This window comes from Marmota monax, unplaced genomic scaffold (assembly GCF_021218885.2).
Source record: "Marmota monax isolate L192 unplaced genomic scaffold, Marmota_monax_Labrador192_F-V1.1 WCK01_AAM20220418_F8-fsc00078, whole genome shotgun sequence".
Taxonomy (NCBI): domain Eukaryota; kingdom Metazoa; phylum Chordata; class Mammalia; order Rodentia; family Sciuridae; genus Marmota; species Marmota monax.
The window spans coordinates 3,853,424-3,867,348 of NW_026694865.1; the positions used below are offsets into that span (position 1 = coordinate 3,853,424).

At 49.7% G+C, this 13,925-nt stretch overlaps 1 protein-coding gene across 5 annotated transcripts in view; it reads right to left on the bottom strand.

The window, feature by feature from the left end:
• Nucleotides 1-3,212: 3,212 nt before the first annotated feature.
• Nucleotides 3,213-13,925, bottom strand: part of Map2k5 (mitogen-activated protein kinase kinase 5) — a 238,111-nt gene continuing 227,398 nt past the window's right edge. For all 5 annotated transcript variants that reach the window (XM_046426490.2, XM_046426493.2, XM_046426492.2 and 2 more), the window contains one exon: nucleotides 3,213-3,673. In XM_046426490.2, the coding sequence (XP_046282446.1) occupies nucleotides 3,569-3,673 (105 nt within the window). In that variant the 3' untranslated portion in view covers nucleotides 3,213-3,568. The remainder of the gene's footprint in view (nucleotides 3,674-13,925) is intronic.

Sequence of the window (13,925 nt, forward strand, 5' to 3'; positions counted from 1 at the left end):
CGAGGGGTTATACAGAGACTCCCTCAGCACCCAGCTGCCCATCTTCCTGACTTCAAGCCAGGGAACTCTGAATCTTGGCCCATGAGGGAGTGGGTTCCATGAAGACATGAACAAAGCTTTGTGTGCATGCATGTGGGAGCACATTGTTCTGGGCTGGGGATATGCACAGGTGAGAAACCTGCTCTGGAACATGAGGGCTGGGGGGAGCTCCAGGACTCAAGAGATCAACCCCTGCACTGATGGATGAGGAAACTAAGGCTCACATAGGAGATATGTTTGGTCTGAGGCCACTGCGGCTGCTGGTCTCTGATCCAGGGCTTTGAGGCTCCATCAGGAGCAGCATTCTTGGTGCCATGGAGGGCACACTGAACCCACATCTCTGGGGAGCAAATCAAAGGGCATATCCCTATGCCCTGTTCCCAAAGGTACTGATATACTGTCTTTGCACACCAGAATTTAGGGAGGTTTGTACTAGAGAACAGGCACTATGTATACACATGTGAGCTCAAGTGTGCAGTACTTTTGGAGCTGATTCTGGAAACCTGGTTAAGAGTGAGGCCCTGAGGGCCAAACAGTACTTTGCTACTTACTTACTGGGTGACCTTGGGCAAGTCATTGCACCTCTATGGTTCAGTTTCTCCAGCCAGAAAAGGGGCAGAATAATACCACCAATTACCTTATGGGATTGTGGTGGGTATGAAATGAGCCCTAAGCAGTGCCTGCCTTGGGATACTGCTCATTCTTCCTACCTTCCCTGATTTGGGAACTGAGGATGACAGGCTGGCTGGGTGCATCTTCTCAAAGTAAGGATGAGCTTTATGTCTGTATCACATTCTGGGTTGGTCAGTTCTGTCTGAGGAGCCATTGGGCTTCCTTCCTCTCAGAGCGCCTCTTCGAAGGAAAGCCCACCGATCTGCTTTCACAGTCCTTCTGGCCTGAGCACTGGCCCTGGGAGCACAGTCTTCAAGGCTGGGCCTCATCAGACTTTGGACTTCCCCCGGCCCAGGGAAAGGGCAGGTGCTCAGTGAGATGACCCGTCGGCCTGAGGCCGGGCAGCTGCAGCTGGGACCTTGAAGCTTGATGAGTGGGAGTCTGGCCCGGGAAACTTAGTGAAGCTGCATGTAAGGCTGGCTCTTGGAGGGCCACTGGAGTGGACATGGGCTGGGAAGGACGGCTCCACCAGTCAGTCATTGTACATTGGGGCTATGGAGAGGAAGATAGACCAGACCCTCAGCCCCTGTGGGGCTTCTGTTCTAATGGAGGGCGGGGAAGATAGGGATAGAAGATAAATGAGTCAAACAAGTGGTTTTGGACACTGTTCCAAATGAAATGGAGGACAGTGCAGATAAGGGACACGGAGTCTGGGGGAGGGGAGGGAGGGCTGTGATTTCAATAGTGTGATGAGATGGGTCCCACTGAGGTGCCACTGGAGCTGAGATCTGCAGAGTGAAGACAGCTAGGTGGGCGCAAGAGGGGTCCAAGCACCAAGAACAAATGTCTCACTAGTTGGCACGACACGAACTGCTAGTAACAGGAAACCCCAAACAAAATAATTTAGTCTGAGCTCATTTTTCAGTCCATTGCAGTTGTTCCTCGGGACTCGCAGGATCCTCCATGTGGTGATTCAGGGATTCAGGTTCCTTCAGTGGTGTCTTAGCAGCTCAGCTCTGCCCACCCCCCACTGTAGTCATCTGTTTCCCTTTAGCAGGGGGATGGAGGCAGGGGCAGGATCTATCTAGGCTTCTTGGCCATCCTTGAGTTCCCTTGAGAAGACCTAGCCACATAAGTGTTGGGAGGCGTCTTCCCTGGCTCAGGGAGTGGCTTCCCAGCCCCAGCTCTACACTGTGGAGAGTGGCTGGAGGCCTCTGCCACGGCCCAGACTTGGGAGCATGCCTAGAAGCTCAAGGAGCAGCAAGGAGGTCAGCTGGCTGCAGTGAAGAGAGAAGTGGGGCGGGGCAGATGGTATGGTGTCACACAAGCCATCACTGGGTCTTTGGCCTGTTCTCTGAGTAACTGGGAGATCCTGGAAGTTCTGAGCAGGGGAGGGACAGATCTGCCTTATGTGGACATGGTCCCTCTAGCTGCTGTGTGGGGAACAGGGGGTGGGGGTGTGTGTGCTGGGTGGGGCCGTGGGGGGTGGTGGCAGACAGGAGGCTGGTAGGAGGTGGCTGCAATGGTCAAGTGAAAGGCTGTGGTGACCTGGACTAGGGTGGGAAGTGGTGGAACCAATATCCTTTGAAAGCCAGGACAGTAGGACTTCCTGGAAGGATGGATGCTGGGTAAGAAAAGCCAATCTGGAGCTGGCAGAGCAGCTTAGTGGGAGAGTGCTTGCTTAGTATGAAGGAGACCTGGGTTCAATCCCCAGCACTGCAAGCAGCAAGGAAACAAAAAGAAGGCAAGGCTGAGACCCACACTCTGGTGTGGACACTGGGGAGCTGGTGCAGATTTCTTTTATGGGGGGGAAGCAGTGGGAGGTTTTGGATATGGTTACGTGGGGGGCCAAGAGTTTGCTTTTGGATGTGTTGAGATGCTACTTAGGCTTCCAAGCGCACACTGGCCTCTCAGAGTCTCAGTTCCTTGCCTGGAAGGTGGTAAGGAGGCTACCTGACAGGATGGCTGAGTGGCCTTGGTGAGAGGGGTTCTATGGGTATGGACTCAGGACTGAGCGCAGCTGGTGGAGGGAGCTGGTGGTGTGTGTGGGGTGGAGGGAGGAAGAGGGGCCTCTCAGAATGTTTCCCTTTAGCTGGAGGATGGACGTAGGAGCGGGATCTGCACCTTACACCTTGGCCATCTTCTTTTCCGTTAAGAAGACCTGGTCATGTGGCCCATTAAATGCCTGGGCCTTTTTCTTTGTCTCCTGCTTCTTCTGGTCACCCAGGGTCAGATCATTGTGCTGGAGCTGGTGTCACTGCCAGGACTGCAGCCCCCAAGGGTGTGGAGCAAACTCCAGTCTAGTAAGGAGCCCACCGTGGCCCAAGGTTTGGGCCCTGGCCCGGGCTCACTACTCCTCACCCCTTGGTCCTAGCACCTCCACACTCTGGTTTTTCGTCTGTCAAATGCGCTGAGCTATGGCTTCATCACCCAGCCATGGGGAAACACTTGGGGTACTTGCAGGTGCCTGGATCGCACAAGCCACACAAGCCCCTGCCCAAGTGGAGAGCCCTGCGTGCCCTCGATCTTTGGTGAGAACAGTCTCAATGAACAACACACCCTCGTGGGGGGGAGGCACCCCAAAGCATAATACTTTTATTCCCATCAGTGCTGCTGACAGGGCCTGACCCTTTACAAAGAAAATGTTAGGAAAACAGAAGTGGGGTGGGGACCACGGGAGCCTCCACCCTCACCGTCCCACCCCGTCCCCACTCTCTGGTGAGGGGTGAGGCACTGCGCAGGTGCAGGTGCTGGTCCCCTCGAGGCTCCTGGGGCTGGCCACCTGGCAGCATGGAAGGTGAGGGTAGGGAGGCGGGGCCAGCAGAGCTCTTCTGGCACAGGCGGCAAACGGAGAGAGGGCTGCTGGTGGGCTGTCCCCTTGTGACTGGTCCTGGACTTTCGGTGCCTGGTTCAGGCCTCACGGGGGCCCCTGCTGGTTCCGCCTCTCCTCCAGAGCCCTGCACACCCACATGGACACCACTGTGGCATTTCCGTCATTGAACTGCACGATGAACGGGTGGCCCTGCAGGGAAGAGGAGCAGGAGTGAGCTCAGCCTCCAGACTTCCACACACCTGCCAAGGCCTGTGCTCAACCTGGATCTGATGTCTTTTTCTCAGAGAGGTAAAGAGGGTAGCTTTCAGCCCCATTTCTCACCCTAGATAGCAGGCCCAGGCCGGGACAGTGACCTGCCCTAGTCCCCAGGGTGGACGTCTGGAGCATTTACTGTCACGCCTCTGCTACCTTCTCCTGAAAGCTCCTTAGGGTGGGGCCTGCCTGACTCCACACTGTCTGGTCCTTATTCAGATCGGCGTCACTCCCACAGCCACCCAGCCAAGGCCTGGCCCTTGTGTGGCCAGCTTTCCGGTCCAGTTGCTGCCCAGAGACCAAAGAATCATCCTGTCAGGGGCTTTGTCAATCCCTTTTAGTTTTCCCCTTTGTCTACAGCTCCCCTATAAATAAACCACAGTCTGCAGCTGGAGGGAAGGTGAAACCCCAGGGGGAGGGAGAGGGGAGAGGAGGTGTGGGGCGTACACATCCTTCTGGCTGGGGCAGCGGGCTGGCCTTCGGAGGGGCCAGCTCTGTCTCCACGCGGCCTGTCTGGTTCTAACCTACTTAGCCCACAGGCAGGCCAGGTTATATTTAGCCAGCCCCCTCCCTGCTGTTCTGAAGCACTAAGATCTACACTCACAAATCTCCGGGCCTCCAGGGAGTTCCCAGGGAAGGCCAGAAGAAAGCACGGAGGGCCACAGGGCTGACCTGGCCACAAGTCAAAGGTGGAGGGAAAACTAAAAAGCATTCTCTTCCATCCTCCCCAAGTGGCTTTTTGGCTCAGGAATTTACACCTGGCGGTTCCCCATGCTGGAGCTGGGAACTTGCTAGAAGCGGCATACTTCGGAGCAACAAGCTCATCACACTCTCTTCATAATGGCCAGCAGGGCTGCAGGCCCACGGTGCTCTGACCCCAGCACTGGCAGGAGCTGCGGAGGACTAGGTTGGAGTAGGAAGGGGGCTACTATGGCCCATGCAGACCTCAGGTCAGACCTGAGATGTCCCTGGGTTCAGGAAGAAAGAACGCCCAGATCTCCTCCGTCTGGGCTGCTGCTGTCCGTTCATGGGGTTTGCCCAGTCCAGGTAAGAACTGCTCCCAGGTGCAGCTGTGTGGGTCTAGTTCAGAGGCACTCTCAGAGGTGCCAGGAGGATGGGACCTCAGCTTAGAGGGTGCCCCGGTTCCCAGCCTAGTGTGGAACCCGCCAAGGCCATGGTGGAGCTAGGCCTGGAGCCCAGCAGGGCAGGCCTGTGACTGCGCATGGCATTCTGTGGGGCCGTGGGGGGCGGGGCTGATGGCCAGGTTGGGTGGGTGTGGGTGGGTGGCGCAGGCCTGTGGGACTGAGGCCGGAGGCAGTCTATCTGGGTTCCCGCAGGTTCTCCCTCTGTATATGCCCACCCTCCACCTGCTTCCTCTAATGGTGCCTTAGATAGCGCAAATCCTTCCTGAAGTCCAAGTGCACACACTTTCTTTTCAGGAGAGGTGACCTTGTGCCCTTCTGAAGAACAAAGGGAGAAGCTGTGCTCAGAAGCCATGGGCCCCTCCCCCCAAGCCTGGGGTAACAGTGTCACTTTCCCAGAATGCCGGGTGACTTTGGGGCCATATGCTCCATCTCTGTTATCATCTGTTCGGGAACAAGCAGAGCGGAACTGCAGGAGGGGACTGGAGGCATTCCTTCACGTTACAGGAAAGGCCGGTGCCCGCTCTGTGGGGAGGCGCTGTGTCCAGTGCTCAGGTGGTGGGTGAAGGGGAGAGGGCTGCTGGGCTGCTGGCCTCCCGGCTCGGCCTCTGTTGTCACCCCTGCCTCATGGTGATGAGGCACACCAGAGCCTTGATGGTTTGCACACCCTGCAAGGAAGTGACCTGGACAACTCGTCTGTCCCCAGCCACTAGGACTGGTTTAGGTGGGTGCCCAAGAGGAAGATGTGAGAGGGAGAATCAGAGCGGGAGGTGCAGGGGGACAGACAGAAAGCACAAGCACGTGAGCAGTGCTCTCTGTGGCTGGGCAGCTGCCAGGATGGAGCTGCTCCGTGTCTTGTTGGCCTCGCTGCCAGGCAGTGGACACCACGCAGAGGACGCCACACTCACTTCCTGCCTCCTCTCAGGGCACCACAACAGTTAAACCAGGGAGGGCTGAAGTATTCTGCTCCACAGATTTTGCCACAGAAGTTGGGGGCCAGAATGAAGGCAAAGGAAGGGACTGCAAGAGAGAGGATGCGTCCGACATGGGACAGGACAGGACAGGAGGAGCCAAAGGCAGCCAGAGACGGCCAGTGTCACTGCTGCAGACCCCCACCAGAGGGGCCAAGCGCACGAGGAGGGTGCTGGTGAAAGTGAGGCACATCATGAACAGGGGCTGTGAGTCTCCATTCTGCTCCCTCCTTTGCCTGGGTGCTGTCTGGCCTGCCTCAGAGCTGGATGCCCACCTCTCTGCTGAAGTTCCCTCCATCCCAGTTTTTTTTTTTCTTTTTTTGATACTGGGGATTGAACCCAGGGGCCCTTTTCTACCAACCTACATCTCCTTTTTATTTTTTGAGACAAGGTTTGGCTAGGTTACCCAGGCTGGCCTTGAACTTGGGATCCTCCTGCCTTGGCCTCTAGAGTCACTGGGATTATAGGAGTGCACCATCACGCCTGGCCTGAAGTTCCTAATTCTTGCCCACCTATTCCATCGTTATGAGATGCCTTCCCAAAGGAAAGCTAGGTCACTCCTGAGCCCCTGTCTAGAAGCCAGAGGTGGAAGGGCTAGTGTGGCCTGCTAGGTAGGACAAGGGCTTGGAGCCTGCTGCAGGGCGAAGTCTGGACTCAGTCCAGTGGTCCGGTGCTCACGTAAGTGGCACCTCACTGTCTGCTTTTGGGCTTTGAGTTTCTTCCTAGATAGGACTTTTTTGGGTCCCCACATTTTCTTCTCATTATATAACTTTCCTAAAGATCATCATACGTTTGAATCAATTCATAACTCATGACTGCAAGGCCTGATGCATGCCTAGCACATAGTAGGCTCTCAAATAGCGCCTGTGACATGAGAAAGTTTCTTGTACATCTGGTATGTCTGTATCTCCCCAGGCACTTGCTGTGCAGAGGTCAAGACCTCCCAGATGCACACGGCCAACGTGAACCTTCCCGGCAACCCTACCTTACAGACAAAGAAAACCAAGGCTCCAGGAAACATGAGGATGGGGGACAAGGCCACAGAGCCAGAAGGTGGCAGGGTCAGGGCTTAAATCCAGGACACTTTCCCACCACGGAAGACACTACACTGCCCCGTGACCACTGCTATCCTCCAAGGTCAGGCACAGTGAATTTTATATTTCTAATTTTTAAGAGTAGCTTGTACATTGTAGGCACTCAACAACTAATTTTTAACATCTTGCATTGTGATGTTATTATTATTATTTGCAGGTTTTGGAGCAAAGACTGTCAACTTGTTAAATCTGTTTATATGATTTGATTCTTACATGTAGTTTGGTAAGTAAGAGCGCTGTGTGGTACTGGTCATTTGAGAAAACTCAGAGCTGGGATGTCCACTCAGATTGTGTGTGTATACATTTTTGTGTGAGTATCCCACCGGAGCCCAGGGACATGGAGCTCCTTCCTGAGTGTCTGCCCTGTGGCCAGCCCTGTGACATACCATGAGGTCGGGGTGGGTCAGGGTTGCTCTGAGGTTTTGATGGTATCTGCTTTGAAAGCTCTGAGTACCTACGGCCTGACGTAGTTACCATAAGCAATCATAGGAGAGCTGGTCGTCACGGTCAGTGACTAAACTTTGAAATAAAAGTATTCTGCTGTTCCATTTTAAATCATTCACATTGGTTCAGTGAATGCCTGAGACAGCAGCTGGGTGTGTCAAGATTTCAACACGGTGCCACTGAGACTATCTACTGAGATAGATATAAGACAGCAACTGTCCCCAGTGACCCCAGCTCTCAGAGGTTTGTGGTCCTCAAGAGAAGCTTCCTGGATGATTGTATAAAGAAGTGCCTACAATGGATACTAACATATTCATGCTAAAACCTTATCACTTCTTGTCTATATTGAGTCCTGCCTTCATTTCACGTAACAAAAAGCTTAAAAACTACTAATATAATCCTTATTTACACAGGAGAAAACTCCAGATTACAGAAGATAAATAATTTATAGAAGGGCGCACATCGATGGCCAATGCCTGCTCAATGGCTGACGAGTGGCAGGGCAGTGGCAGCTTTTAGAACAGTAATGACGTGAGATGATACATCACAACCATCCCTGGGGGCTCCCACGGAGATCCCCCCATCCCGCCCCCAGGGTGTGCCCAGGTCAGTCCACAGGGCAGCGGGGAAGGCTGTGGCTGGACTGAGGCTGCTGGGGGCCCTGATGGGCAAAGCAACAGGGAGAGGCTGAGGAGTGTGGGTTCCACCTGTGGCTCTGGACTGAGTCGCGTTGCCTTTTCCGGTCACCCTGCTGGTTGTAAGGTGTGTAAGGTCACAGCTACTCACCTATGAGAAGGAATACCCAAGCGGGTCCTCCATTCCCTGGCTTCACCATGCAATGTGAAGGGAATCCTGGGTCCTCTCCCAGGGAGGGGGTTGTGACACCAGGGGGGGACTGAGCTACTGGGCCATGGCATCTCCTGCTCTCAGGGGAGACCTCTGGCTGTTCACTCTGAGCGGGGCTCAGTGGGCAAGCTTTTAGCAAGGCCACTGGTACCACACCAGTAAGCACATCCTTCAGTCCAGATCTTCACAGAAGCAAAGCTGATACTCACTCTCTCGCTGTCATTTCTAGGTCTTCTCCCCAGCTGGTTTTGAAGCCTGGGAAGCTGTCGTCTGCCTGCTGCCCTTGTTTGGAAGAGCTCTTTCCCCCCGAGGGGGCTGGGAAGACCAACTGAGACTATCTGACAGGCAGCTGGGCCTCCAGACACCCCGTGCAGGCTCACAGGGAGCGGCCCCAGGAGCTGGGGTGCAGCAGTCAAGGGCGTGAGTGTGCATGGCCTGGGTACCCAGCAGGCCTATCCTGAGAACATGCGTTTCAGCTTCCAATTTCTATGTTTTTCCCAATGTCTGGGGCAGGGGTAGGAGAGCGTCTTCCAGACTTCATTTTCTTTTAAGACCTCAGGAATGATTTGTGGCTGTGACATGCCATTTCAATCAACCTTCCTGAGTTTATTCTTCACAATGGCTACAGAAATAGATGTTTCCCTCCAAACATTCAATTATTAGTAGCAAACTGATTACCTCTAGCTCTCCTAGATGGCACACGGCCATCTGAGGGGGTCAAGGAGCTCCCCACCTTTCCTCTGAGTAGATCTATGTGTTCTTAATAATTGGTCAGAAAATGGCCTAGCAGAACAAGAGGCTTGCAGAGGTCTCTATGAGTTGTTCTAGGGCGTGTGCTTCCAGGGCAGACATGGGACTAGTACTATGTGGTGTGGAAATGGGCACAGATTGACTTCAATAGGCCAAGATGAAGGGTGTATTTGGGGTGCTGACCTTCGGCAGAGTGTCTGAGGAAGTTTAACAATATGAGAGGGCAGGGTGTGGTGGTGTATGCCTGTAATCCCAGTGGCTCGGGAGGCTGAGGCAGTAGGATCGCAGGTTCGAAGCCAACCTTAGCAACTTAATGAGGCTATAAGCAACCTATTGAGACCCTGTCTCAAAATTAAAAAAAAAAAAGGGGGGTGGGTTAGAGATGTGGCTCAGTGGTTAGGCACCCTTGAATTCAATTCCTGGCATGCATATATATATATATATATATATATATATATATATACACATGGGAATATATATATATATATATATATATATACACATGGGAATATATATATATATATATATATATATATATATACACATGGGAATATATATATATATATATATATATATATATATATATATATATATATATTCCCATCTAAGGGGGCTGTGGTGGTTGCCCTGGCAGAGGCAGGGGTATAGCAGAAACATGCTGCATCCTCTCTGCCACTTCATTCTTGGGCTGGGCAGATGCACAGAGGCGTCAGGACAAGGGCCCCAGAGGGAGAGTGGGAGTCCTGTCCCAGATGATGTTGAGGACTCATGCTTGAGAAGGGTCTGTAGCAGGTCCAAGCTGTGAATTGGAGGTCAGTTAGGATGTCTGGATATTCAAGGTTTGTTTCTTGGGGTGACAGCTATGTGGTGGTGAAGGTTTAAAGACACTATCCTCAGAACATACACTCTTCCATATCCTCTATTTTTATTATCTCTTGGCTGTGATGTTTGAGCGCTGAGATCTCAGTTCTGCATACGGGTACTTGTGCACATTTTAGTTAGCTTCCTGTTACTATAACACAGGCCAGAGATAATCACCTTAGGAAGAAAACTATTTATTTTGGCTCATGGTTTCAGTGTGTGATGGATCCATCCTGTTGCTCTGGGCCTATGGCAAATAGCACATTATGCTAGAATCTGTGACAGAGCAAAACCAGTCCCCTGGGGCTGGGATGTGAAAAAGAGAAGAGGATGACACATTCAAGGGCACACTACAAAGACCTAAGACCTCCCACTAGACCCCTCTCATAAACATTTCTCCCACTCCCCAATAGTGCCAAGCCAGTGATGAAGTCTTTGGGGGACATTCCAGGTCCAAAGATAGCAGCGTGTGAGAATAGAGAAGGGGGAAAGAGTAGCAGAAGCAGCAACACAACTTCAGGCACATGGTGGGAGCTCAGGAAGTTTGTTGAACCAAATAGAACTGAATGATTCCGCAGTGAGTGAATGAAGAAAGAAGCTGACAGACTAGACCACCCCAAGGCCCTCCATCTACAAACACCTGTCCATGGCAGATAGACTGGAACATGAAAAAATAAAGCATGGCTTATTCACAAGAAAGAACAAAAGTCCCCAAGTCCTAAAAATAAAGAGGGAGCTGAAAATCACAATTATAAGTGTGTGAGTAGAGTCTTGTGACCCTACAGGATTGGTTTCAGGATTGTTGGACCCGGAAAGATTAAGACCTAAGTAGATGCAGGAGGAGAGGTCCACCTGGAAAACTGACACCGAATCCCTGAATGAAGCAGGACTACAGAAGGAAGGATCTGGAAAAGTCTGCCCATCAGCAAGGGGAAGATAAGGTAGCTCTGATGGGAAGTGGCCCAAGAGAGGCAAAAATGAAGCCGAGCCTTCCAGTTTGGAGGGTTCAATATACCAGCTCTGTGGTCTGAGAATCCCTGGCTAATACATTAAAATAACCCTGATCCTGATCTAGTGATATTCTAGGGTGCATCAAGAAGCACCCTAGAAAAGGGAAAACCATTCAATATTTCTGAAATCTAAGAATTTCCAGAATAATAGGCCCATTTAATATGAGCTTAATAAAAATATGAGCTTAATAAAAATTCCAAAACATATAAAGAAACAATTCCCCACGGACAAGAGTTGGCAGACACAACACAGAGGAAGATCAGTGCTCTCAGAACAGAGACTATGGAAAAATAACCAGAAAGAAAATGTTAATAAAAAAAGTACATTTGAGGGCTGAGGTTGTGGCTCAGTGGTACAGAGCTCGCCTGGCGCATGCTCGGCCCTGGGTTCAATCCTCAACACCACATAAAAAAATAAATAAAAAAATAGAGGTATTGACAACTACAACTAAAAAATAAATATGTGTGTGTGTGTGTGTGTGTGTGTGTGTACACACACACACACACACATATATATTTAAACATTTATTTTTTAGAAGTAGTTGGACACAATACCTTTATTTTAAGAAATAAATAAAAGAAAATTACCCAAAAAGACAGTACAGAGAGAATTTCTTTCTTTTTTTAAATGCCAAACAGAAAGCTCCAGAGGATACAAATTCAAAAGTCCCACTGATTTTGACTCTGGGTGCAGTGGTGCATTCCTATAATCCCAGCTATTCAGAAGCTGAGGCAGGAGGATCATAAGTTCAAGGCCTGCCTGCACAATTTAGCAAGATCTTACCTCAAAATAAAAAAGGGCTGCGGCAGGGGGTCGGGGAGGCGGGGAGGTCTGTAGCTCAGTGGTAGAGCACTAAATTCCTGGGTTCCATCCCTAATACCGAAAAAGAGGTCCCAATGATTTTCAAGTAAAATAAATATGACAGACTCCATACTTAGAAAAATCAATGCAATTATAGGATATCTAGGACCAGAGGTGGCAATCTGGCAGTCAACAGATTCTTCCTAGTAGGAGCAGAAGCCAGAGGACAGTAGGGCATTTCCAAGGTTCTAGGGAAAATTGTCAGTTTAGGCTTCTAAACACAATGAAACTAACAATCAAAAGAGTGAGAGCAGCCACATGCAGTGGTACATGCCTGTAATTCCAGATCCTTGTGAGGCTGAGACAGGAGGATCACAAATTCAAGTCCAGACTCAGCAACCTAGAAGAATCTATCTCAAAATAAAATTTAAAAGGGATGTGGTAGCCTACCAAGTGCAAAGTCCTAGATTCAATCTCCATCACTGACATTAAAAAAAAAAAAAGAAAAAGAAAAAGAGTGAGGGGGAAAGTGAAAACAATCCTAGAACAAAACTGAGCCAGTTTTACCATACATAGGACCTGACTGACTGAACTCTTAACATCTTCAGAAAGGAAAAGAAGCCTCAGAAGGGAGGAAGGACTCAATGGCGATGAAGAACAAAGAATTGGTCAGCATATGGTTAAATGTAAATAAACACTGGAGTATAGAAAGCCACCATGACAGTATTCTGAAGATCTAAAACCAGACTGTGGTGACATGGAAGAAGAGGGGGCGATCAGAGAACTAGAGCCCTCAAGTCCAGCATGTGGCAGAGACTGCCAGCTGCCTCTCACTCTTTAGTCCCCCTTCCTCCTTTGTGGTAAGAACCCTGAGTTTCACAGGGAACACTGTCACCCTGCAAAGCAGAGGCATTTCCAGTCTCCCCTGGGGCTAGTTCTGGCCAATACCATGAGAGTAGATGTGCTGTGGACCAGTTTCTAGAAATTCTTTTATTTTTGTAGTGGGAATTGAAACCGGGGGTGCTTCCCCACTGAGCCACATCCCAAGCCCTTTTTTATTTTGAGACGGGGTCTTGAAAAATTGCTTTGGGGCTCAAACTTGGGATCCTCCTGCCTCTGCTTCCCAGATTGCTTGGATTATAGGCATGCACCACTGTGACTGGTTAACTCCTAGAAATTCTGTCTGTAAGAGAAGAGGCAGGCAAAATTTTCCACTTCCCTTCCTCTTTACTACTGGCTGGAGCACAGGAGAGAAGAGCTGCCACAGCTGCCGGAGTATCTGCTTCCTGCCTTTGTTAATGAGTGGGAACTTCCCCCATCCCATTTAAGCAGCTATTTTTTATTACATGACGTTAAAGCCAACTCTACCTAAAATAAAAGTAAGAGATTGATTCAAACACTAATTATTTTTTGGAAGGAGGGTATATTTAGTGATTACTTTAAGCTTTGCTAAATTAACAATTTAAGGCTGGGCATGGTGGTGCATGCCTGTAATTCCAGCAGCTCAAGAGGCCTGAGGCAGGAGGATCTCAAGTTCAAAGCCAGCCTTAGCAACTTAAGTAAGGCCCTAAGTAAATCAGCAAGACTCTGTCTCAAAATACAAAAAAGGGATGGGGGTATGGCTCAGTGGTTAAAAACCCCTGTGTTCAATCCATGGCGCAAAAAAAAAAAAAATTAGGGATAATCAATTAGAATTTAGAAATAGAATTTCTAAACCAATGGGAAAATAAAGGGGGAAGGGAATATCCTTATTGTAATCAAGTGGAGAAATAATAAGAAAATAATAAAAAAGTAGAGAGAAAGTACAAAATGGGTACATGCAAAATGGGATAGGAGAAAAATAATTTAGAATATATCAATAAACAATACAAATGATTAAACTAATCAGTTAAAACTAAGATGAAATTTAAAAATCAACAAAATGCAAAAGTTCATTTGAAACAAGAGAACACAGAAGTAAAGAAATATTAAAATGCATAGCGACAAATGCCAACCAGAAGAATATGGCAAAGCTAAATTAATATCAGACAAAAGAAAAATTTAAAACAAATATACTAAAGAAAGTTATTACATAAAGATAAAAAATACTTCACAATGAAGATACAATGTTTTGATGCAGCACCTGACATCACAGCCTTAAAGCATGTAAAGCAAAGAGGGAAAAAAATGCAAGGAAGTGAGGGGAAAGGGAAAAATAATACAAGGGGAAGAAATGAATGACAGTAGAGGGGGTAGAGAGAGAAGAGGGGAGGGGAGGGGAGGGGGGATA